We start from the raw sequence: 22834 nt of genomic DNA, 5'->3' as shown, positions 1-22834 counted from the left end.
CTCTCTCTCTCTCTCTCTCTCTCTCTCTCTCTCTCTCTCTCTCTCTCTCTCTCTCTGTGTGTGTGTGTGTGTGTGTGTGTGAGAGAGAGAGAGAGAGAGAGAGAGAGAGAGAGAGATTTAGCAATACCTTTGTTGTTTGTGTGTGTGTGTGTGTGTCCATGCGTGCGTGTGTGCGTCACGTGTTAATGTTGTACAACAGCTACTAATTATGCTACCCCATCTCCATCCTTTCAGCCTTTGTCGTGTTCTGACCAATTCGTCTCTGCTTGTAGTATGCGGATTGATCGGTCACACCGCCATCGCCGTCGGGGAGAGGGGGGACGATACTGCTTCGGCAGCGTGCACCTCGATCCTGTACCGTGTTTGTTAGGACCCCCCCCAATGAGCACCCCAGCGAGGGAGGGCGAGACGATCGAGGGGTCCCGTACCATGCGGAATCGACCCTATCCAGTGCTCAAGTGCTCAAGTATGCGGATTTGAAGGGAATTTCGGAGAATTTCTTTCCGAAGATGCGGAGTGGGGGCAGTTCGCCGAAGCGAAGACGCCTCGAAAGGGATGTCCCTCGCCGCAAAGGACGCTGCTTCGGCGCACTCGTCTGTCCTCGACCCCAAGTACCATGGCGCGACCAACAAGTCGCGCACGGACGCGGCCGACCTCACCGTCTCCTCGATCGACACGAGCAAGGAGATGATCATCCGCGGCCGCGTGTACGACGTGAGCGACTTTATAAAGCGCCACCCGGGCGGCTCGATCATCAAGCTGTCGCTGGGGAGCGATGCCACGGACGCGTACAACAACTTCCACATCCGGTCAAAGAAGGCGGACAAGATGCTCCGCGCCCTCCCCTCGCGCCCCGTCGCGGACGGCTTCGCGCGCGACGCGCTCTCGGCCGACTTTGAGGCCCTGCGGGCGCAGCTGGAGGCGGAGGGGTACTTTGAGCCCAACCTGTGGCACGTGGCGTACCGCGTGGCTGAGGTGGTCGCCATGTACTGGGCGGGCATCCGCCTCATCTGGGCCGGCTACTGGTTCCTCGGCGCGATTGTCGCCGGCATCGCGCAGGGCCGGTGCGGCTGGCTGCAGCACGAGGGAGGTCACTACTCGCTCACGGGCAACATCAAGCTGGACCGGCACATGCAGATGATCATCTACGGCCTTGGCTGCGGCATGTCCGGCTGCTACTGGCGCAACCAGCACAACAAGCACCACGCCACGCCCCAAAAGCTCGGCGCCGACCCGGACTTGCAGGCGGGGGCGGCAAGACCGCGGCCGCCGCACGCTTCCTCGCCTACCCCGCCTCGGCCCCTCGCCTCGCCGGTCTGCCCCCCACCCCCTCCCCCCTCCCCTCCCCAGACGATGCCGCTCGTCGCCTTCCACGGCCTCATCGGTGCAAAGGCGCGCGGCGCGGGCAAGTCGTGGCTCGCGTGGCAGGCGCCTCTCTTCTTCGGCGGCGTGATCACCACCCTCGTCTCCTTCGGCTGGCAGTTCGTGCAGCACCCGAAGCACGCCCTCCGCGTGGGCAGCCTCCCGCCCTCCGCCACGCCCCCCTCCGGCGAGCCTTGCCTGAGCCTCCTCTACCCCCACCCGGTACTACCCCCCACCCGGTAGGCAACCAGCTCGAGCTCGGCTACATGGCGCTGCGGTACGCGCTCTGGTACGCCGCCTTTGGCCACCTCGGACTCGGCGGCGCGTTCCGGCTCTACGCCTTCTACGTCGCCGTCGGCGGCACCTACATCTTCACCAACTTCGCCGTCTCGCACACGCACAAGGACGTGGTGCCGCACGACAAGCATATCTCGTGGACGCTCTACTCCGCCAACCACACGACCAACCAGTCGAACACGCCGCTCGTCAACTGGTGGATGGCCTACCTCAACTTCCAGATCGAGCACCACCTCTTCCCCTCGATGCCGCAGTACAACCACCCCAAGATTTGCGGCCGCGTCAAGCAGCTCTTCGAGAAGCACGGGGTCGAGTATGACGTGCGCACCTACGCTAAGTCGATGCGCGACACCTACGTCAACTTGCTCGCCGTCGGGAACGCGTCGCACAGCCTCCACCAGCGCAACGAGGGCCTCACCACGAGGGAGAGTGCGGCCGTGCGCGTGACGGGCCACTGAGCGCCGCCCTCACGGCCGCCCGCTCCAGCGGACCGCCCTCCGGTCACGCGGCGCGCGCGCGCCTGGGAGGAGTAATAATGCACACACACCAGTCGGTGCGATGTAGTAGGAGTTATGGAAGACGTTTCACAGTCAAAAAAAATGATTGCACGCCGTCAAAACGTGACGCGCGACCCCGCCCGCGCGCGCTGCGCCCGCCTGAGCCCTGCCCCTGGTCTGACAGACTGACAGCAAACCCCGGACAGCGCCTGACAGTGCCCGACAGCCTGACAGCGCTGACAGCACTTTCTCTGACAGTCTGACAGCACGTATCTGACAGCCTGACAGCAGAGCCTGACAGGCGAGGTGACCCGTCGCTGTCAGGCCCTAACGTGACAGCCTGACAGCTGTGCCTGACAGCCCGACAGCACACAGTGGCCTGACAGCAGCGCTGACAGCCTGACAGCAGCACAGACCGTACACAGACCCCGTAGAGCCTCTTTCCTGTGCCCCATGAGGGTATAACAAAATTACATGCAAAGACATGTGAGTGTGGTCCATGTCCATGTAGTCATGGGATGGTCATGGGGGTCTCTCTTTCAACCCTCCCGCCCCACCTCTGTGCGGACCCCTCTCCAGCACCGGCGGCTGTGCTACTACAAATGAAGCTACCAGCTAGCCTTCTGGGGCCCTACAGTCATATGCCTACGGCGTCTGGATGGGGGTGGCCGCCGCCGTCTGTGCCGCCGCCGCCGCCGCCTGTGCCTCCGCGCCGCCATCTGCGCTCCCCAGGCGGCCGCCGCCGCCGGCGTGATCACGCCGTGTAGGAGGGGGGGTAGCTGCGTAGCCGCCGGCGTCATCGGCGTCAGCACCCCCTTGATAGTCAGCGCCCTCTTGATAGTGTCATAAGTGTGGCTGATGTGTGTCAGAGCCTGACAGCACCCCGACAGCACCACCTGACAGCACCTGACAGCACCGGCCTACGTCTGACAGCAGCAGCAGCCTGAAAGCTCTGACAGCTCCGACAGCGTCTGACAGCAACACCCGACAGCTCCGACAGCACCCGACAGCTACAGATCACCTCGCCTGTCAGACACGCACCCGACAGCACCTGACAGCACTGACAGCACCTGACAGCTGGTCTGACAGAGGCACCTGACAGTGCCTGACAGTGCCCGACAGCCCGACAGATCACCTGACAGCACCTGACAGCCTGACAGCCAGGGCTCAGGCGCCCGCGGCGCGGGGTGGTGCCCCCACAACGCGCCGTATCTGTGTGTGTGTATATCTCTCACTTTTTAGCCCCCCGCTACCCAGTCGCAGTCGTGCGACGTAGCGGGGGGCCACGACTACGTTTACGAAAACATAAGTAGTCCCGCGAGGTGTGAATTGGCCGCCCCAGTTAGGGTGCCCACAGGACCCAAAAGAAAATAGCTTTCCGGCTCAAAAAGGGACGCACGCGGCAAATCTGATGTTGGCCAGTTCCAATAGGAGAGAGGCCTCTTCCGTTGGGGGACCGAGTGACTAGGAAACGAGGGTTCCCCGGTTTGTCACGCGCGAGCACGAGCGTGACACTGCACTTGGCGCCGAGCGCCCGCGGCTCAGACCTTGTGCAAGCCGACCCTCGGTGACCACGCCGGTATGACGATCGGCCGTCGATCCCGAAGGGTCGTCGGTTGAGCTAGGGAGCCTGGCGATGGACGCCACCGCGACCCCTCGTGGCATCTCTCTCGCCGTCGGCGAGCCGGGGGCTCGCAGACGGCCGACTTTCTATATGACCAGTAGGACAGCCGTGAGTGTGAATCGGATAAGGAGTTTGCGTCCGTCCACCGTCTTCGTGGACGTCTGTCCTCGTGACACCCACACCCCACACGGCCTGTTTTGCTCGACGAGGAGGACCTCGAGCTTGCGATTGAGGAGGACGAGGCGGGCAACCCAATTGTCAAGTTTGCCCACCATTCGAACCGACGGTTCTCGGACAAGGTGGCGCGGGACACGAGCGATGTCACGGGCGCTACCATCACAGACATCGACTGCATCTTCGGCTGGAACGAGCAGGAGCGAGAGAGGTCGATGCAGCAGCACTACGCCGGCCTCGATCTCGCCTCGCGCATCGAGCGGCTCGCGCGAGTGACTATGATGGTGTAGTGGCTGAGGGGCTGGGGCAGGGCTCGAGATCATGTTCTACGATGGATGGCGATGGGGGTTGGTCCTGCAACGGTGTCTCGTGCGGAGCAGTGGTGTGCTGTCGCGCGAGGGTTGCAGGCGTGAGGGTCGAGGGTACCTTTTCCCCCCTTTGCTATTAACAATGCTTTGGAATCTATGAACATGACCTCGAGTGGAGCCCCAGTCCTCGACAGGCTCATGACGATCGGCCGTCGATCCCGAAGGGTCGTCGGTTGAGCTAGGGAGCCTGGCGATGGACGCCACCACGACCCCTCGTGGCATCTCTCTCGCCGTCGGCGAGCCGGGGGCTCGCAGACGGCCGACTTTCTATATGACCAGTAGGACAGCCGTGAGTGTGAATCGGATAAGGAGTTTGCGTCCGTCCACCGTCTTCGTGGACGTCTGTCCTCGTGACACCCACACCCCACACGGCCTGTTTTGCTTCCCCACCCACCCTCCCTATTTTGTGTGCGCTGTCGCGTTTTGGGGTTGGTCCTGCAACGGTGTCTCGTGCGGAGCAGTGGTGTGCTGTCGCGCGAGGGTTGCAGGCGTGAGGGTCGAGGGTACCTTTTCCCCCCTTTGCTATTAACAATGCTTTGGAATCTATGAACATGACCTCGAGTGGAGCCCCAGTCCTCGACAGGCTCCCGGACCGATGGCGCTCGGTGTGGAGCAAGCAAGACCCCCCCCCCCCCTCTCGGCGCGCGCCCGAGGTTCAAACGGCCGCCAGGAGCACCAAGAGGACTCCTCATGGCTGTGGTCAAGTGGGCTTCGACCGGCCTCGGCTGGGGGGGCGGGTTGTCCCGGTTGCGGACGCGTTCTGCAGCCCCCTGGGCCCGTGACAGCACCCCAAAACTGCCCCTCGGCGGCATACAGCACTGCCAGCCAGCCTCTTCCTCCTCCTCAAGGGCTGTACTATAGGCCATATTGCGCCGCCTCCTACTGGCAGCCGGGCGGGCGCGCGCCGCGGGCGCCTCGGCGCGCGCACGGCTCGCAACATTCGAACGAGTACTGCCGCCCGGCCGCCTCGAGGCTGCCGGGCGGCAGTACTCGCCTCGCAAGGCGCGCACCGGCTGCTCTGGCTGCTGCGCCGGCGGCCGCTGCGCTGGCCGCTGCTGCGCCGGCTGGCGGGCGGTACGGCCGCCGGCGGCCGCTGCGCCCGCGCCTTCCCTCGCGGGCGCCGTCGCGCCGCGCGCGCCCAATTCTGCTGGTACACGGCACGCGTCGTCACACAGCCGCGGAGAACAGGCGGTGCTGTGCGCGAAGCGCGCGCGATCTCGTACTTTTAAGGCTGGATCCGGCCATTCCAAGGGTATACCTTTGAGAATCCCCAGCGTCCCACCCTCCTAGTCACACTCTCAATATCTCGACTAGCCAACACGAAGTGCTGCGATCGGGGGTGGCCCATTTTTTCTTTTCTTTTTTTGGGTCCTGTGGGCACCCTACCCCAGTACCCGGGTAGCCCCCTTTCCAATGGCTTGATTTTGCGGCCTTTTTTTAGAGCGTCCAAACTTGTTTGGCGCGAACCGTATCTCGCAACGAATCTCGCCGGCCTCACCGGCCCCACCGGCCCTCTTTGCTTTGACCGACGCCCGTCCGCTCGACTGGCCGATGAAGAGCGACCCGTACGACGCGCACTTGTCGTCCTCCCTCCTCGCCACATGACGGCCGCCCTCCGACACCGACAGTCGCGCTCCGCACGCCTTCGAGGTCAGCTGCGGCCGAGCGACGATCGGCTCGCTCCGATCGCTGGGCGCGGTCACTCTCCGGCCCATCACCCGCCTGCCGATCACCTGTCCGCCTCGCCGCGCGCGGGCCTCTCGCCTGCTCGCCACCGCCGCCGCGCGTCCCCGCGCCGCCACGCTTCCCTGTGCACCTGACCGCGCTCGAGCTGCGCACAGACGGCGCGCTCTGGCAGACAGAGCAGCGGCCGCCCAGGCAGTCGCTGCTCCGCCCCGTCCGAATCCGTCCGCCCGCGCGTGCCGCTGCCGCCGCCGCCGCCGCCGCCACCGCCGCCGCGTTTCCCCGCGCCGCCACGCGTCCTCGCACCTGACCGCGCTCGAGCTGCGCAGGCAGACGGCGCGCTCTGGCAGACAGAGCAGCGGCCGCCCAGGCGGTCGCTGCTCCGCCCCGTCCGAATCCGTCCGCCCGCGCGTGCTGCTGCCGCCGCCGCCGCCTCTCCACCCGGTGCCCGTGTGCCGTGATGAGAGTTGCTTTGTGTATGTGTATGTGATGAGAGTTGCTTTGTGTATGTGCCGTGATGAGAGTTGCTTTGTGTATGTGTCACACTTGAGCCTCTACCTATGATAGTAGACCGGTACTCGGGTTTGGATGGTAGCGGGGGCGCCCCGCCGGCGAGGCTGGTTACTGATATGGTTATGTGTGCGCGGCGACCGTGGCCCCCCTGTGCCGCACGCCAGCGCGGCCCGCCTGCCTCTCTCGCCGCCAAAGTAAGCACCCCAAACTCTCGCACATGCTCTCTCTCGCGCTGTGCCGCTGTGTGTGACCTGTGTCGTGTGTGTGGAGAGAGTGTTGTCAAGTGTTGTGTGCGGTCGGGCTCTCTAGGGCGTGTAGCCTGTAGGGGTCTCGCGTCTCTCTCCCACGCACCACGCTCTCGGTCTGGGCGGCGAGTGGTGATCTAGAGTGGTGTCGGCGCACGGCGCTCGCATGTCGCAACCTGTTCAGTTGTTGCACACTTGAGCGCGCAGATTGTGGTGTGTTGCAACTTGTATTTTTCGAGACCCCATGCGTGTGGATACTCTTGTGGGTCCCGTAGTAGTACTCCGTACTCCAGGGGTTCACGCCCTCACGCTCGGCGTAGCACGCACACGTACAAGGCTAGCCCCACCCGCGCACAGCTGCGGTGGTCCCAAGCCGCGGCCCCTGGTTGCTGGTACGAGCGCCTCACTGGTTGTACACCTCTTGCGGCCACAGGTCACCGTAGTTTGGCACCTTGGACATCGAGTCGGCAATTATCGAGGGGTCCTCGAGCGAGGAGGTGTACCGCCCCATCATCCAGTTCGTGAAGGAGGCGAGCGAGATGGTGCCCGCGCCGTCCTCGAGCTCGCGCAGCACAGCCTACCAGGCGAGCACCCGATTCGAGAGGAGTGGATGCGCGCCCTCGAGCCCGTGCGCAGCGCCGCCTCGACGCGCGGCTCGTCGAGCGGCGCGGAGCACATCGAGCGGAGCGCCTGATTGATTGGTCGATTAATTAATTAATTAACACTCAAAGCGGAGCGCCTGCAGCCGAGGGCGCGAGGAGGCTCACGGGAGGCCTAATCTACCCCTCCCACCCCTAACACCCACCCCTAACACCCACCTCTAACCCCCACACCTAACCCCCACACCTACCCTCCCTCGCCTGCTGCAGCTCGTGACGCTACAACGATCACCGGTAAGTGGTCCGAGGTTGCCGCCACGCGAGGAGGGCGAAGTGGCAGGTGCGGTCCGGCGAGCGGGAGAGGGCGGAGCCAAAGTCGTACCTGCTCGGAGGTGTGGGGAGATAGCAGGGGAGATCTGGGCAGATGTGGGGAGCCAAAGTCGTGCCTGCTCGCACAGCTCTACTTCATCAGGGACTGGCGACTGCGAGCCAGTGTGCTGCGGGCCAGTGTGTACTGCGGGCTAGTGCAGGCTGCGGGGGCCGCACCCTCCCGACGCGAGCAGCTCGAAGGTGGAGGAGCGCCTAGAAGACAATCTCACATCCTTTTCAGCAGGGTGTGTGTGCTTCTGTCCGCAGCTCGAAGGTGGAGGAGCGCCAGGCGATGGCGCACCCGTCGATCGAGGAGCGAGGCCGCTTCCGCCACGTGGAGGCGTACCCTCGCTGCAGCAGCCGCTCCCGCCAAAACTCGTCGTAGCAGTCGCACTCGGCGAGGGTGAGGATGTCGGGCGCCCGCTCGCGGCAGCCGACGCGGTGGCGGCACACCGCAGCGATCAGCCGCTCGCACCGCCGCTCCCACCCGAAGTGGAGGGCGTCGTACGCCTCGACGGCAGCTCGTCGCTCCGGAGATAGCACCTCCTCCGCCCACGTCGGCCAGCCCTTGCCTCGCACGCGCTTGAAGCCGGTCGGGCCGGGGGCGTAGAAGCGACGGTGCATCTCGGCGCGCTCGGCGGCGGTGACGTTGCAACCGTAGCAGAACCACGGCAGCATGTTGGTGGCGCTGTAGTTGGAGAGCACATTGTAGTGCAGAATCTCAAACTCCTTGACCGCGACCCGCTCGAGGTCTGCCGTCCGCTCCTCAAGCCGCTCCAGGACGGTGCCCTGCTCCTGGAGTCGGCGCTCGAGCGAGGAGGCGCGCGCGTCGACGAGCCGAGCCTGCCTCCGAGCCTGCCGCGCCTGCCGCCGTGCCGTCGACAGGCTGCTGGCGCGGGCCGTCGTCGCGAGCGCGAACAGCGCAAACATGACGGCGAGTTTTTTTTTTTTTTTTTTAGCTCTTACGAACATACCCGTAGGTGAACTGCTGACGGGGTTTGCGATGAGGAGCGATCTTTTGCAAATCAATGAAGACACAGAGCTCACACAGAAAAAATCACAGCGGGCGGAAAGCGGCGAGTCGCAATTCCAGGGGTCGTTGTGGCGGGCCACCCTGTCCAGAGAGGCATGGATGCCAATCTGGGGTCTCTCGACCGAGTCTATGAAGCCCTGGCCGCCTCCCGGTGGTGGCAGAGGTTATGGAACCTACTGTCTGAATTCGCGGAGCGAAGAAAATTTTATACGGAATACGTCCATTTTGGGAGCTTGGAATACGGCGTATTCCATGGAATACGTGGAATACGGGTGGAATACGGGTGGAATACAGGCCTCTGGGAGGTCATTTGGAATACGTGGAAAACGTATTCAGACAGTAGGTTATGGAACCAAGCGACGGAGATGGTGCGGGGGTACGGGTGTTCCAGGGGGTCACGACACGCACCGACCCTCCACGAACCGAAAGGCTGCACCCGGGGAAGGCACAGTAATCCGGGCACGTGTTGGGCGCCCCATTCCGTTTAGGGCTAGGTCGGCTCAGGGCCCCGTCCACTTCCCTCCCACTTGGCGCGTGATGATGAGGAGATGCCACCCAGGCCAGCCAGGGCAAGGGCGGAGGGCGAGAGCGGAGGGTGGAGGGCTGGGCGGAGGCAAGGGCGGGCGGAGGAGGATTTAAAGGGTTTTGCAGCATAGCTGCATAGGCACCGGGTCTGGCAGCACCGGCTCAACGCCGCGCCCCGCGGTCGGTGCAAGCAGGGAATGTTCCCGCTGCTGCTCTGCTGCAGCCTCCAGTCGCGGTGCGGCCTCCGCACTCTCGGCGTTCGCCTCTCGCCCTGCTGCAGCATCCGTTCTCCCATCTCTGGCTGCCGTTCGCCGAGCGCCTCCTCAAAGCATGCGAGAATCTCGTCGCTCTGAAGGTCAGTCTCGAGCACGTCGTCAGCAGCGCGGATGCTCGCCAGCACGGCCCGCCGTCGGTCGCGGTCTCGTCTTAGTTCTGGCAGCGTCGGCGCCGACCTGCTCCCGCGCTGGCCACGCATCATCGAGCAATCGCGTAACGGGAGGCTCGCTGGCTTTTTGCGGCTTTTTGGACGGCTTTTTTGGATTCTCCCGCCCTCCCACCCCTCTCTTGGTTTCTCCAACCCCTCTCTTGGGTTTTTTTTTCGTTGGCCGAAGCCTCGTTGGCGAGGTTCTTTTTGGGTGGACCATCACAGCGGTAGGAAAGCGGCGAGTCCTGGTCGCGCGCTTTCTTTTCTTCGGCATACACGCATAAACAACATCGGATATGTGTGTATATGTGTATGTCCACCGGCAGCTTCAGCTTCGACGACGCCATCCTCGACGCGCGCGTGCGGGTCGAAATGACGACTGGCACCGTGCACGAAGGCGCCGTCTTTGCAATGTACCAGCCGCAGGGCTGCTTTGTGGTCGAGACGCCGGCCGGTGCGCCGACGCAGCTCTCGCCGACGCGGCCTGCCAGCGCTCACTCGCCCGACGCCGCTCCCGGCGCGCAGGCGCGCCGCAAGGCCGCGCAACCTATCTCACCATCAACACGCAGTACGTTAAGAGCGTCAAGGTGCTCGCTGCCGCGCCGGACACCGGCGAGGCGAGTGGCACCGTCCCGCTGCCGTTCGACCCGAGTGCGGTCAAACTGGCAGCTACGCAGCGCACGGCCCACCAGCTCGGTCAAATGAGCACCAAGACGTTCGCAAACATGAACGCGAATGCGACCGTCCTAGCGCAGGCGCGTGCGCATCTGTGTGCAGCGTGCTTCAGCGGCCTCGCCTCACCTCCGCTCGCCTCAGCGCTTGAGGCGCGCGCGTGTCCTTGCGCAGGCGGTCTTCGACGACATCCACAAGACGATGCCGTGCGAGTGGCTGGCGGACACCCCGCCCTCCATCTCCGTCCTCGGCGAGGTGACCATCAGGCACCCGTACAAACCGGAGGCACCACCCCGCCCCCGCCGGGACACCACCCTCCCCGCGCCGCCTGCCGGCCTCTCCGCTCCCGCCAACCCTCGGCGTCCTCCCTCCCTCCCTCTCCCCGCCTCGCCCCTCCCCGCCCAATCGCGCCCAATCGCGCGCTCCACCCCCGCAGATGTGCGAGGGGTCGCATCCGCAGACGGTCGCTCGCGTGAAGAAGGTGCTCGAAAAGGTGCTCACGAAGATCGGAGCCGGCTGACCTCACACCTCCCACAGGCCACAGCCGGCTTATCGCCACGCACGCGGCGAGCAGCAGGTAGGCAATCGCAGCAGCAGCAGCGCAAAGCGCAGTGGCGCGCGCCACATACAATATTCTGTACGGTGATCGTAAATAACTACGTCTAGTTCCTTGGTTGGAAAATAAAAAATCCGAGAAATCCTGCGCCCGCCTGAATTCCTGCTGAATTCGCTGCATCGAGCATCGTTTGCTGCTGCGGATCGTCTCCTGCAGCCGTCGGCAGCCGTCGGAGGTGTGACCGATCGCCTCACCTTTATCCCAAGCCCACACGTTGTACCCATGCGACAATCCCACGACGACGACGCGGCGGTCCTGCGATACGGCACGTCCATGTCCCGGACGCTCTCCGCGCGGCGCCTGCATGACGGGAGCAGTGGCAGTGAAAGCAGCCTCCAAGCTGCCTCGTCCTTCTCCGACCTGCCGCTGCTTGCGCTGCCTGGGCTGGCGTCACGCGTCTCCATCGCCGGCACGAGCGCATCTCAGAACGACCTGCGTGCCTTCTTCGACACGGCCATCGCAGCCGACGGCCACATTGAGGTCGACGCGATGACTGTCGAGGGCGGGCTGACGCCATCGCTGGTGCTCTCCTCCACGGGCGCGCTCGCGAGCTCGCTCATGTTCGGCCTCAACAACGCCAATATGAACACGCCCGCGGCCGCCATGCGGGCCTCGCTTGGCCTCCCTTCCTCGCTGCCGGCTGGCTGCGCCGCGGGCGAGGCTGTGCATGCGCAGCTGCTCGAGAACGACGTGACGTGGTCGCTAATCGTGTCGATCCTCTGCCTCGGTGCCCTCGTCGGCTCGGCCTCGGCAGCCTACCTCGCCGACGGCTGGGGGCGGCGTGCCTTCCTCCTCCACAACAGCGGCCTGTACGCCGTCGCCGCACTCGTCGGCGCAGCCGCCTCCGCCTTCCCGGCAGACGCCTTCCCGGCAGGCGCCTCCCCGGCAGGTGGGCGGGAGGAGGACCCGTGCTCGACTAGCCGGAGCACGGCGGCGATCCTGCTCCTCCTCCTCTCTCGCGTCCTCTCCGGCGTCGCGTGCGGCGGCAGCACCGTCGTCGTGCCGATGTACCTTGGCGAGATCTCGCCGACCCCCGCCAGGCGGTGCCAACGAGCTGCTACTCAGCACGAGTCGAGTGGATGGGCTAGGCGAGATCTCGCCCGCCCACCTGCGAGGCACGCTCGGCTCCGCCTTCCTCCTCACCGCCGTCACCGGCGTGCTCCACTCGCCCAAGCGCTCGCTCACACTGTCACTTCTCATCCTTCTTGTTGTGATCACTTTGTCAGGCATGCTCCTCGCGCAAGTGCTCGGCCTTCCTCCCCTCCTCGGCTCCGACGACCGGCGCGGGCTCCTCCTCCTCCCCCGCCCGCCCGCCCGCCCCTCACGCCCGCGCGGTGCGAGCAGGTGGCGGTTGGTGCTCCTCGCCGTCCTCCCTCCCGCCGCACTGCAGCTCCTCCTCCTCCGCCACTCCCTGCTCGAGTCGCCTCGCTGGCTCCTCCTGCGCGGGCGCGACGAGGCCGCGCGAACCACCCTCGCAAGGCTGCGCGGCTGCCGCGGCGGCGAGGTCGAGACCGCCGAGCTGCACCAGGAGCTGGCCTCGATGCTCCCCTCCCCGCAAGGCAGGCCCGGAGGCAGGCGACCGGCAAGCTGGCCAGGCGGCTCGAGGCGCTCGCTGGCTCATCGACCCCGGAGTACTGCTGTGCACCAGCACCCAGTACTCATTAGGCGGCGGCTCTAGCGCTCGCTTGCTCATTGACCCGAGCGCGCGGCGGCCGCTGGTGCTCTGCGTCGGCCTGATGGCGGTGCAGCAATTCTCGGGCCCGTGCCCAGCCTCTGCGTCTGCACGACCACCTCCTCTGCCCCTTCCTCTGACCCTTCTCGGAGCCTCCCCGCGCAGGCATCAACAACGTCTTCAACTACTCGAGCACTTTCCTCGCCCAGCGAGGCCTCTCGCAGCAGGAGTGCGAGCTCGTCGCCTAATGAATCAATTAGTTATAATATAATTAAATCTCTCGCAGCAGGAGTGCGAGCTCGTCGCCTAATGAATCAATTAGTTATAATATAATTAAATCTCTCGCAGCAGGAGTGCGAGCTCGTCGCCTAATGAATCAATTAGTTATAATATAATTAAATCTCTCGCAGCAGGAGTGCGAGCTCGTCGCCTAATGAATCAATTAGTTATAATATAATTAAATCTCTCGCAGCAGGAGTGCGAGCTCGTCGCCCTGCTGATGAACTCGGCCACTGCAGTCTCCTCCTCCTCTCGACGGGTGTGAACAGCGCCTCTCCACACGCAGAGGTGTGAACAGGTCAACGTGTTCGTCGTCCTCCTCTCGACGGCCCTCATGGACCGACTGGGCCGCAAGCCCCTCCTCGCAGCATCGCTGGGCGGGATGGCGGCCGCGAGCCTCCTCCTCACCGCCGCGCTGCTGCTCGGCTCGGCGCCGCTCGTCGTCGTCGCGATGGTCTCACTCGTGCTCAAGAGTTCACCACTCGCCATGACTGGCAGGTGCCGCTCGTCGTCGTCGCGATGGTCCTCTTCGTGCTCACTTTCGGCGTTGGGCTCGGGCCCGTCGTCTGGCTGCTGCCCGCCGAGCTCTTCCCGACGCAGCTCCGCGCCTCGGCGATCGCCACCACCACCGTCGTCAACTGGCTGGCAAACTACGTCGTCGGGCAGCTCTTCCTCCCGCTCGCGAGCTGGCTCGGCCCACTCTCCTTCCTCCCCTTCGCGGCCGTGCTCGCCGCGGGGCTGCTCCTCGCCTTCTCCCTCCCCGAGACGCGCGGCCGCACACTGGAGGAGATCGAGGCCTACTTCGCCCCCCGCCTCAAGCGCGGCCACTCCATCACCGCGCCGCTGATGCCCGCCGCGGCCTGGCGCGGCGCTTGACCCTTGCGCGGCACGACCACGCGCGCCGTGTGTGCCCGGCTTTTATTGACTCGCCCCCGCGCTGTCTGCCGCGAGAGGCGTCACGCATTGTACTACTGTCGCACACCGTACTCACGTGTACGTGGGAACGTGGGAACGTGGCTTTTCGCTCGGGAATCTACAATCTTGCGCGGGGCGCCGGTGGGGCGGGCCGGTGCGTGAGAGAGAGAGTAGACGAGAGCGGTGTTTTTGGAGCTTGTGAGTCGTTTTGCGTGGCTGGCAGGGAGCTCTTGGCCCGGCCAAGCTCCCCCTGCCAGGCCGCGAGACCGCTCGCTGGTCTCCGACACCGGCGCCTTTGTTGCAGGCGCTTGTACGCATGACATACGTGTAAGGATACATAAACGCGGCCACGTGTCGTCTCTCGTCTGTAGAGGTGTAGGCTGTAGCGAGCTCAAAGGGTGAAGCTGTATATAGCGCGATGCCGATGCGGGGAGGGTCGAGGTTGAATTATGCCGCTTGGATCCATCTCACAGAGTCCAGAGATCGAGACGTCGAGGGAGGCGGTTTTTAGGACTGCGCCTTTGCCATCATCTCCTCGCTGATGTCCGCCAGCTCCTGCGGGCTGTAGAATCTTGAGTCATATGTTTTCTTCATCCCCGTGATGAACTCTATGCGCGAGACCTTCGCATCGCCCACGGCGTTCGGCACGTCCAGCCAATCAAAGTCTGCCCCTGTCAAACCGAGCTTGGCCTTGGCTTCAGTGCAGTCGAGTTTGCCATCACCACTCGAGGCTGCATCGGCGGCGTCGAATATGCTGCCCCACATCTCGTCCTCCGCCTTCTTCTTCTCCCCAAACGTACCCTGTGCGTCGTTGGAGGAGCCACATCCCATGACGTGAGGGCCCGCGCGACGCCAGGACGCACGCAATATCGGATGCGACGTACGTATACTTCGAGCCCTCCCCACACTTCCCAACGACTCTTTTCTTTCTTCCAGCGCTCGCTCTCACATTACATGAATGTTCTTGCTGAATTTCTCTTTGCCGCTGTCGACCACGAGCTGTCGTCGTTGTAGATGGACTTGCAAACGAGGCGGCAACATATCGGCGACCCGTGCTCGCGAAATGCGCCTTGCCGATCCGCACCTATATCTGGCTCTTGGGTGGCGCGTCCAACACTTCACAACGGATCTGGTTTCCAGCTGTATGGTTCCTCTCCGCACGAGGGTGTCCGCTCGCGGCCAGCTGCCTCGGAACGAAGCGGGAGTCGCACTCCGCGGGACATGAAGCATCCGCTTTCTCCGTGGGCACCAGTAGTATGCCCAGCGCCAACGCGCACCCTTCGTAACACGCAAGGAAGACGCCTTTAAAAACCCGACTCGCATCCGGCGCACTTCACCAACACGACGCCAGCTGCCACTGCAGCTGCGGCCTCAGCGGCACTGAGGTCCATTGGTGGCCAGAGAGCGAATAGAAACAAGATGACACGACGCGACCCACGGTGAACGAATCTTCGGAGAGGATGGGGCAGTCATCACTGCCGCGCTCACTGGGTTCGAGAGATTGTGCGAGAGATTGTGGGAGAGAGCTTGCGTCGGAGTCGTTCCTCCGCTCCCACCTGTCGAGTGCAAGCTGCAGTTCCTTGGAGTCGAGGTACATTAACAGTACGCGCCTCAACCTGCTGCGCCTGAGCAAAGTCGTGGCCTTTTATCCTCTCGGGCGCGAGCGGGCGGCGCGGGCATCTCTCTCTCGTGTATGGACCGTCTGCTCGCCGCCGTCGAGGCGTTGCGCGAGGCGTGCCCACCAGATCCGAAGTCCGCTGCCTCGGAAAGTCGCGACACCACCGTCGGCGCTGCACTCCAGCTCGCCGCGGCGCTGCGAGAGGCGCCACCGTTGCTGCCACTGCAGCTCGACGTGCTCCTGCGCCAAACGACGCACCTGCTCGTTACTGTGCGGGGTTGGGATGAGTCCGGAACTACCGAGGCTGCGCTAGCCGCGGCACTCTGCTGCGTGCGGCGGCTGCTCCGCCTGCGCCTGCAAGGTGGTGACGAACTGGGCCAGCGCAGCTGCCTCGGGGCTCATCTCGCGAGCAGGCAGGCTCGGCCGGTAACGTGCGAGCTGCTCTCGACGCTGCTCGTCGCCGCGTCCGAGCAGCGTGCGGCGCACCTGCGAGCGGCGTGCGTGCGAGCCGTCTGGAGCCTGCTGCTGCTGCCTCTCGCCCCGGACCTGGTCGCGTTTGCGCTTCCGGGCGCCGCGACGCAGCTCGTCGAGATCGGGGCCCGCTCGGTGAGCTCTCACGCGCCGACGTGCCTCGCCGCACTCGGGGCGGTGCGCACGCTCCTCCTGGCGGCGCTTGGTGCGCGCGGCAAGACCGCCGAGCGCCTCTCGCTCCTCGGCCCCGGCGCCGCAGCCTCACCGGCCGACGGGAGGCGCGCGCTCGCCAGCATGGCGGCGCGGCATCGCCCCGCCCCGCAGCAGGGCGAGGCGGCCGCGCCGTCAGTCCCGTCCGCCGCCACGGCCGCCCCGTTCTCCACCGACCCGACTGACCCGGTGCGTGTGCTCGACACTCTTCCATGACACTTCCTTGACACTTCCATGCCACTTCCATGCCACTTCCATGCCACTTCCATCACTCTGACCTGTGATTGACTCGCGGCTCGCCGCTCAGGACATGTCTCGAGACATGTCCATGACTTGACTCGCAGGCGTGGCTTGCCGAGAGCGGCTCGCGGCTCGCGGCCCGGCTGCTCCTCCTCGGCCGCGCGTGCTCCGGCGGCAGGAACCGAGGGTGCTTGCTGCTCGCCGCTTCCAGGACACGTCCTAGACATGTCCGAGACATGTCTCACAGGAGCCCGAGGGTGCGGATGCGGCTCGCCGCGCTGCTCGATGCGCTGGCGCGCGAGGCCGAGCCGCTCGCCCTCGCTCCGTGCGTCCCTCCCCTCGCCGCGCTCCTGACTGGCTGATGTGACTGGCTGAGGACTACTGCAGACGAGTCAACTCATCAGGTGCGTCCCTGCCCTCGTCGAGCTGCTCGCCGGCCTCGCCCGCGACGACCTGCCGCCCGTGGCGGCGGTGGCGCGCGCCTCCCTCTCCTCCCTCGCGGCGCGCGGCCTCCTCCCCGCCAGCCCCTCCTCCCCGCCAGCCCCTCGCGCGGCCTCCTCCCCGCCAGCCCCTCCTCCTCCCCGCCAGCCCCTCGAGGGGGAGCACGCGCCGAGCTGGGCATGGAGCTGCAGCATGCCGGCCCGGCTGTAGGTGCGCCTGCCGCCCGGCGGCGGGATGGCGCACGTCCTCTCCGCTTCCTTCGAGGGCCAGCTCGGCCGGCTGCCGCAGGTCACGAGTCATGCGTCTTGAATGAGTGATGAATGAGCTGTTGATGAGAGCCGGCTCGGCTGCCGCAGGTCGCCCGCGCGGCTGCCGAGCCTCCCAAGGCGCTCGCGCTCCGCCTGCTCACCTCGCAGCTCGAGCTGCTCGCCGGCGGGCCCGCGGCTGCGGAGGGCGGCGTGGGCGAGTTCGCCGTCACCTCGCAGCTCGGCGCGTCGCGCCTCGGCCACATCTGCTGCGTCCTCCTCCCGGTGCTCCGCTTCGCCCCGCGCGCCGTCGCCATCGAGCAGCGCAAAGGGCGGCACGCCACCCGCCTCGCCTCGGCCGCCTCGGCGTCGGCGCGCCTCTCGCAGCTGCAGACGCCCTCGTCGCTGCTGCACCCGTTTGCCGACTTGCGGGACGCGCCGACCGTCCGAGCGATGGCCGAGCTGTGTGAGACGCTCGGCCGCGCCGCGCCGCTCGAGCACCTCGTTCACACTCTGCTGCCCGTCGCCGCCGCGCCGCGCTCCGGCGGCGGCGAGCGCGCGTCGCGCCGGGAGGCTCTCTGGCTGCTCGGGCGGTGCGTGGTCGGGGTGACGAGTGGGCTGAGGCCGGGCTGGCGCGAGGGCGGCGAGGCGCAAGTCGGTCCCCCTTGTGGCGGGGAGGAGGGAGGGGAGGAGGGAGGGGAGGAGGGAGGGGAGGAGGGGGGGGCGAGCAGCGGTGCTCACGCCGGGCTCGCCGCTCGGGCAGAGGCGCTGCTGGCGCCTAGCGAGCGGGCGGGCGGCAGGGCGCTCCAAGCGAGCGACAGCGACGTCGAGCCCGAGCTGCTCACGCTCGAGGATGCCCTCGGGCAGGATGCCCTCGGGCAGGATGCCCTCGGGCAGGATGCCCTCGGGAAGGCCACCTTCGGGCGGGCCGGCTGTGGAGGCGAGGCGCTCTCCGGCGAAAACGGGAGGGCAGAGCCGGAGCCGCGCGCCGCAGGGGCGGCGGAGGCGCGTGCGGCAGCGCTCGAGGTTCACCTTCCCGCAGCGACGGAGGTGGCGCAGCCGCCTCTTGTGAGCGGACGGGCGTTCCACCGTAGGAGAGCCTCCTGCTGGTGGTGACTGAGGTGCTGGCGGCGGCCGGCGAGGAGCGCGGCGACGAGTCGCTGCCGTTGCTCGAGCAGCACGCGCGCCTGCAAGAGCGCGAGCTCGCGCTTGACCTCGTCGGCCATTGCTGCGTCCTGCTCGGCGCGTTGGGGCGCGGCGGCGAGGAGTCGGGGGCGGCGGGCGGCTCCGACGCGCTGCAAGTGGGCTTGCGCCTCTCTCTGCTCTCTGTCCTCGAGCAGCTGGGCGATTCTGCCGCCCTCGTCGCGGAGGCTGCGGAGCGCGCGCTCTGCCGCATGAGCCTCGCCCAGGGGAGGGGGGAGGGCGCGACGGTGGCGGCGCTGATCGAGGCCAACGGCGACTTCCTGCTCGAGGCGCTCTCGCGCCGGCTGCGGCACCAGCCGTCTGGCCGCTCGCGCGTGCCGCTCGTGATGGAGGCGCTGCTGAGCTACGCGGGCGCGACGACGCTGCCGCTGCTCGCCGATGTCGTCGGAGAGCTAATCGACCTCGCCGACGAGGCTGTCGGCGCGGCGGACGGCGAGAGCAGGGCGGCGCCGGCGCTGCTACCGTGCGCGCGGGCAATGTGCGCGCTCGTGCTGGCCGCCAGGGATTGCCAGGCGGCGGACGAGACGGCGGCCAGCGGCGAGGGTGCGGCGGCGCCGGAGGGTGCGGCGGTGGCCGCGGCCGGTGTCAGCTCCGCCGTCGGGGCGGCCGAGTCGGTGGGCGGCCTGGCGGTACCGGGCAGCGGCGAGGGCGAGGGCGACGAGGCTGGCAACGAGCTCGCCGCGATGTTCGACTCCTTTTGGAGCGAGGTCGCGCCCGCCGAGGCACGGGGAGGCGAGCCCGGCGGCGGCGAGGAGGCGGCGGCAGAGGGCGAGGGCCCGGAGGGGCAAGAGGAGGCGGCGGCACGCCGTGAGGCGGAGGTGCGCGAGGAGGAGGAGGAGGAGGAGCGGCGCAACAAGCCGCCCATGGCGCCGGCGCTCGCGCTGCGGGTGGTGCAAAAGGTGGAGATGCTCCTGCTCTGCTCGCCCCCGAGCGTCGCCCACGTCCTGCTCGACGCGCTCGCCGCCGCCATCCCGCTGCTGCAGCCGTGGCCACGTGCGCTGCTGCCGGCGCTGCACAAGCTCTGGGCGCCGCTCGTCTCCCTCTTCGACTCGCCCGAGCTCGCCCTCGCCGCGGCCGCAATGGGCGTGCTCCGCACCGCGGCACACCTCCTGCGCGGCGAGCTCTCCGTCTCCTCGATGGCCGCCGCCTTCCCGCCGGTGCTGCGCGTGGTCGCGGCGCACGGCGCGGCGCCGCCCCTCACACAGCTTCGCCCGGCCGGCGGGCAGGCGGCCGCCGAGCCGCGCTCGCGCCCGCAGGACGCGCTCCTCGCGGCGCTCGGCGTCCTCCGCGCGCTCTGCCGCGTGCCGCGCGCTGCGACGGCAAGGGTCGTCGTCGTGATGACCGCCATCGAGCCGCTGCTCTCGAGCCGGCAGCCGGAGCGCGTCCGCACGGAGGCGGCTGCCCTCGCCGCGGACTTGGCCGGCCTGCAGCGCGACGCCCTCTGGCTCTTTTGCGCCCGCGCCACAGCGCCAGCCGATTTGGGGCGGTCGGCGCCGAACGGCCTGCCATGGCTCTCGCTGCCGCCAGAGGCTGCCCCGCCTTTGCCTGGGCCGCGTCACGAGTTTGCCCAAGCCGCAAAAGAGCTCCTTCGGCACATCGAGGGCGAAGACGTGCGGGCGAGGAGGCGGGCCATGTGCTGCTGTTAGGGCCCTGGCCCATATAAATAAATACGTATAACGTAAATAAAACGGACACCTCTACTAGGAGCGTGGGTAAAAAAAAAGGAACAGGTCCCCGCCCGTGCGATCTTTGTGCAGGGTTCTTTGTGGGTGTGGTCGGCGAGTAGCCGGGGTCGTCCTCCCGATGGGGGACTAGCACTAGCCGTCTTCCACATGGTCCCTTGGGTCCCTGCTGCTCCTAATCTCTTCGTACCATCCTCCTGCTGATCTCCGCAACGTCCTGCTCCCTCCCTCGTCTCGCCCTGCGCGTCTGCTCCGCCTCCCCGTCGTCTGCTCTGCGTCGTCTGGTGATAGTCGGTTGAGGTCGCCGCCCTCCTCGTGCCTCTTCCCAACATTCCCTCGGCGGCCGATGCCGTCTGCTCCGGCTCCCCAGTCCCCGGGTCTGCCCTGCTCTCTTCTGCGCTAGCTTCTGTTTCGTCATCACTGATGTCCGTCCTCTTCTTTCTCCTCTTGTTGTATGCTTTGTACATCGCGTCGATTCCTTTTCGCGTGAGCACCACCCTGAAGCCCGCCCAGCAGCTAAACCGCTCCCTAAGTCGAAGGAGCATCATCAGTCTGCTCTCACCCACTTCGCTCGCTGCCCACTGTCTCCGCTCCCTCCCGCTTGAGCTGCCGTCGCGGCCCTCGTTCGTCCCACAGGCTGTTGGCCCGTCCCTGCGTTGCCTGCGTTATCCCTCCTCCTCTGCGACTCCCTCAAGGCCGGCCGGGCCTCCTTCCACCCAGCGAAGAGCTTCCTCAGCCACTCAATGTGTTCCTCTCTCTTCATTATGCGCGCGGTAGCCTCATCGTTGAGCTGGATCCACCTCTGCACCGCTCCCGTCGCCGCCTCGGCCACGACTTGCAGGTTCCTCGTGACCCCGGCGCCAAGGTCCCTCCGGCTCTTCTCCGAGAGGTCATCTACCAGCGCCGGCAACACCCCCCCGACGGCAGGGGCTAGTGCATCGTACCCGTCCTCATCCCAGCACCCTATAGCGTGAGCCCTTCAGCGCAGCGACATGCGCTATCCTCAGCGTCTTCAGTGTATCCTTGGAGTCGGGTGCCGCCTGTGCTACTTTGCTGATCGCCGTCCCCGTCTGCGCTCGCGCTACTCTGAGGAACCATCTGGCCTGCTCCCTATTCCCCAGGCAGGCGCCGCTAAGCAAAAGTGCGCCATTGTCGCCCTAGGCGGGTTCTCATCTTCCTCGGTCCATTGCTGCGCGGCTTTCCGCACGATCGGACACAGCGGGTCTCGCTTTAGTGCCGCCCTCCTCGCCGCGTCCCTCGCGGCCTTACAGTATACAGACGAGGCAGCCCCTTGAGTTCGCTCCTTGTGGCGGCTCCCGGGGTATCTCTCCCCGCCTCTCCCCGCATGATCCTCTCGTGGTGCGCTCCGTGTGGCACCCCCGCCTGCTGCCGCACCCGCGCTCCCATGACGGTCTTTGTCACCACGTTGTGATCATCCACGTCGGCGAATTCAATCTCGCGCTCCTGGCCCATATCACACGGCGCGCCGAACAGAAATTACTGCCGCGCCCCAAACCCCGTGTCGCTTGGACGGAGGGGTGATCGGCATCGGGCTACGAGCAAGAAGATATCAGACCGTAGGAAAGGGGCCAAATAAAGAAATTTACCACACGCAAGCCCTCACAGCAGACTGGCTCGGACTGACACAACACTGCAATCTCTTCGCCCCCCCCCCCCCCCCGACTGCCGCCATTGCCACCCAGCCATGCCGATGTCCTGCCCGGCTCGCGTCCGCATCGTCTCGTGGAACCTATGGCTGATACCGTTTGGCGGCCCGTGGTGCCTCGGCCGCGTGCAGGCCATCGAGCGGTGCCTGTGCAGGCACGTAGGCTCAATGTTGACCGATCCTGGCGTGGAGGACTGCCTGGTCATCGCCGCACTGCAGGAGGCGTGGGCGTGGCGCGCTGGACCGCTATATCCACTCGTCTGGCTCGAGGCGGCGCTGCAGAAGAGGCTTCTGAGTTCGCTCTTTCGTGGCGATCGCGAGCCGTTGGCGCTGCGTGCGATCTTTGCACTCAGCCGTGTCGTCCAGCTCGCTGGCGCTCTCGTCACCTCCGTCTGCGCGCCGCCGCTCTTGCGCGCCGTCCTCTGGAGTCCCAAGCCCGTCCTCGCTGCGTCCCTGCGCCGCGCCGGGCTGCCTCACGCCACAGCGGCGGGGGAGGCCTCCTTCCGCCACGCCGGCTGGCCGCGAGAGAGCAATCGGTCGGCGAGCGCGCCGTGCCTGCTGGACTGCGGGCTCCTGCTCTGCACGAGCCGGCCGCCCGACGAGACCGGCTTCGAGCCGTTCGACTGGCGTGGTAACGCCGAGTGCGTCGCCCACAAGGGGATGGAGTGGGCGCGGTTTGGCGGCCTCGCGGTCCTCACGACGCACATGACCTTCGAGTACGCGGACGGCGGCGTGCAGCGAGGCGCGCAACAATTGCAGCTCGCGCGGCTCGCGGCGAGGCTGCTGGACGAGGGCGCGGAGCAGCTGCTCCTCGTCGGTGACCTGAACAGCGCACTCCCGCATCAGACCCTGCCCGGTCGGAGGAACGGCCCGCGCCCGAGCTGCGCCACGCCTCCGTCGGTCTACGAGAAGGCGTGGCTCGGCTCCCACGCGAGTCTCGACCGGCTGCACGAGGCCTTCGAGGCGGTGGACGCGGACCTCGAGCTGCGTCGCATGGACACGGGCGAGGAGCCGACCTGCGAGGATGGCACCGTCGACCATGTCCTCTGCTGTGCCCGCCGCTCGCGGCCGCCTGGAGGCGTCGCGTATCGCGCGGCCACCAGCTCGACGGTGGTGGACCCGAGGGCGGAGGTCTCCGACCACGCGCTGGTTCGGTGCGAGCTCGAGTGGCGAGGAGGCAGTGGAACATGA

The 22834-nt window shown here is 66.3% G+C and overlaps 8 protein-coding genes across 8 annotated transcripts; 6 read left to right on the top strand and 2 right to left on the bottom strand.

The window, feature by feature from the left end:
• The first annotated feature begins 528 nt into the window (after positions 1-528).
• EMIHUDRAFT_443389 (hypothetical protein) lies at positions 529-2259 on the top strand. Its single transcript, XM_005779055.1, has 3 exons — positions 529-1245; positions 1351-1516; positions 1606-2259. The coding sequence occupies exons 1-3, from the start codon at positions 556-558 to the stop codon at positions 2115-2117; spliced, it is 1368 nt and encodes a 455-aa protein (XP_005779112.1). The 5' UTR covers positions 529-555; the 3' UTR covers positions 2118-2259.
• A 5391-nt stretch (positions 2260-7650) lies between these two features.
• EMIHUDRAFT_457323 (hypothetical protein) lies at positions 7651-8661 on the bottom strand (the record flags this gene model as incomplete). The annotated part of the gene is made up of 3 exons (XM_005779054.1): positions 7651-7744; positions 7909-7944; positions 8033-8661. The coding sequence occupies 3 exons, from the start codon at positions 8659-8661 to the stop codon at positions 7651-7653; spliced, it is 759 nt and encodes a 252-aa protein (XP_005779111.1).
• An 825-nt stretch (positions 8662-9486) lies between these two features.
• On the top strand, positions 9487-10905 carry EMIHUDRAFT_236593 (hypothetical protein; the record flags this gene model as incomplete). The annotated part of the gene is made up of 5 exons (XM_005779053.1): positions 9487-9524; positions 10040-10167; positions 10239-10456; positions 10560-10640; positions 10846-10905. The coding sequence occupies 5 exons, from the start codon at positions 9487-9489 to the stop codon at positions 10903-10905; spliced, it is 525 nt and encodes a 174-aa protein (XP_005779110.1).
• A 217-nt stretch (positions 10906-11122) lies between these two features.
• Positions 11123-13997, top strand: EMIHUDRAFT_468977 (hypothetical protein). Its single transcript, XM_005779052.1, has 5 exons — positions 11123-12044; positions 12346-12505; positions 12561-12743; positions 13251-13406; positions 13451-13997. Exons 1-5 carry the CDS (start codon positions 11224-11226, stop codon positions 13826-13828), a joined length of 1698 nt encoding a protein of 565 aa, XP_005779109.1. The 5' UTR covers positions 11123-11223; the 3' UTR covers positions 13829-13997.
• A 377-nt stretch (positions 13998-14374) lies between these two features.
• On the bottom strand, positions 14375-14698 carry EMIHUDRAFT_236590 (hypothetical protein; the record flags this gene model as incomplete). Its single annotated transcript, XM_005779051.1, has 1 exon — positions 14375-14698. One exon carries the CDS (start codon positions 14696-14698, stop codon positions 14375-14377), a length of 324 nt encoding a protein of 107 aa, XP_005779108.1.
• Positions 14699-19406: 4708 nt separating this feature from the next.
• On the top strand, positions 19407-19954 carry EMIHUDRAFT_366919 (hypothetical protein). The gene has a single exon (XM_005779050.1). It carries the CDS (start codon positions 19432-19434, stop codon positions 19939-19941), a length of 510 nt encoding a protein of 169 aa, XP_005779107.1. The 5' UTR covers positions 19407-19431; the 3' UTR covers positions 19942-19954.
• Positions 19955-20400: 446 nt separating this feature from the next.
• On the top strand, positions 20401-21272 carry EMIHUDRAFT_236588 (hypothetical protein; the record flags this gene model as incomplete). The annotated part of the gene is made up of 3 exons (XM_005779049.1): positions 20401-20527; positions 20614-20722; positions 20966-21272. 3 exons carry the CDS (start codon positions 20401-20403, stop codon positions 21270-21272), a joined length of 543 nt encoding a protein of 180 aa, XP_005779106.1.
• A 410-nt stretch (positions 21273-21682) lies between these two features.
• On the top strand, positions 21683-22834 carry EMIHUDRAFT_114995 (hypothetical protein; the record flags this gene model as incomplete). The annotated part of the gene is made up of 1 exon (XM_005779048.1): positions 21683-22834. The coding sequence occupies one exon, from the start codon at positions 21683-21685 to the stop codon at positions 22832-22834; it is 1152 nt and encodes a 383-aa protein (XP_005779105.1).

Source organism: Emiliania huxleyi (genome assembly GCF_000372725.1).
Source record: "Emiliania huxleyi CCMP1516 unplaced genomic scaffold EMIHUscaffold_237, whole genome shotgun sequence".
NCBI classification, from domain to species: Eukaryota; Haptophyta; order Isochrysidales; family Noelaerhabdaceae; genus Emiliania; species Emiliania huxleyi.
This window is presented reverse-complemented; position numbering and strand designations above follow the sequence as displayed.

Coding starts and splice junctions, on each gene's coding strand:
- EMIHUDRAFT_443389 (XM_005779055.1), top strand. CDS start 556: ATGTCCCTCGCCGCAAAGGACGCTGCTTCGGCGCACTCGTCTGTCCTC. Junction 1,246..1,350: donor GCGCCGACCCGGACTTGCAG/GCGGGGGCGGCA, acceptor TCCCCTCCCCAG/ACGATGCCGCTCGTCGCCTT. Junction 1,517..1,605: donor GAAGCACGCCCTCCGCGTGG/GCAGCCTCCCGC, acceptor CCCACCCGGTAG/GCAACCAGCTCGAGCTCGGC.
- EMIHUDRAFT_468977 (XM_005779052.1), top strand. CDS start 11,224: ATGCGACAATCCCACGACGACGACGCGGCGGTCCTGCGATACGGCACG. Junction 12,045..12,345: donor TCGCCGACCCCCGCCAGGCG/GTGCCAACGAGC, acceptor CGGTGCGAGCAG/GTGGCGGTTGGTGCTCCTCG. Junction 12,744..13,250: donor TCTGCGTCGGCCTGATGGCG/GTGCAGCAATTC, acceptor AGGTGTGAACAG/GTCAACGTGTTCGTCGTCCT.
- EMIHUDRAFT_366919 (XM_005779050.1), top strand. CDS start 19,432: ATGGCCGCCGCCTTCCCGCCGGTGCTGCGCGTGGTCGCGGCGCACGGC.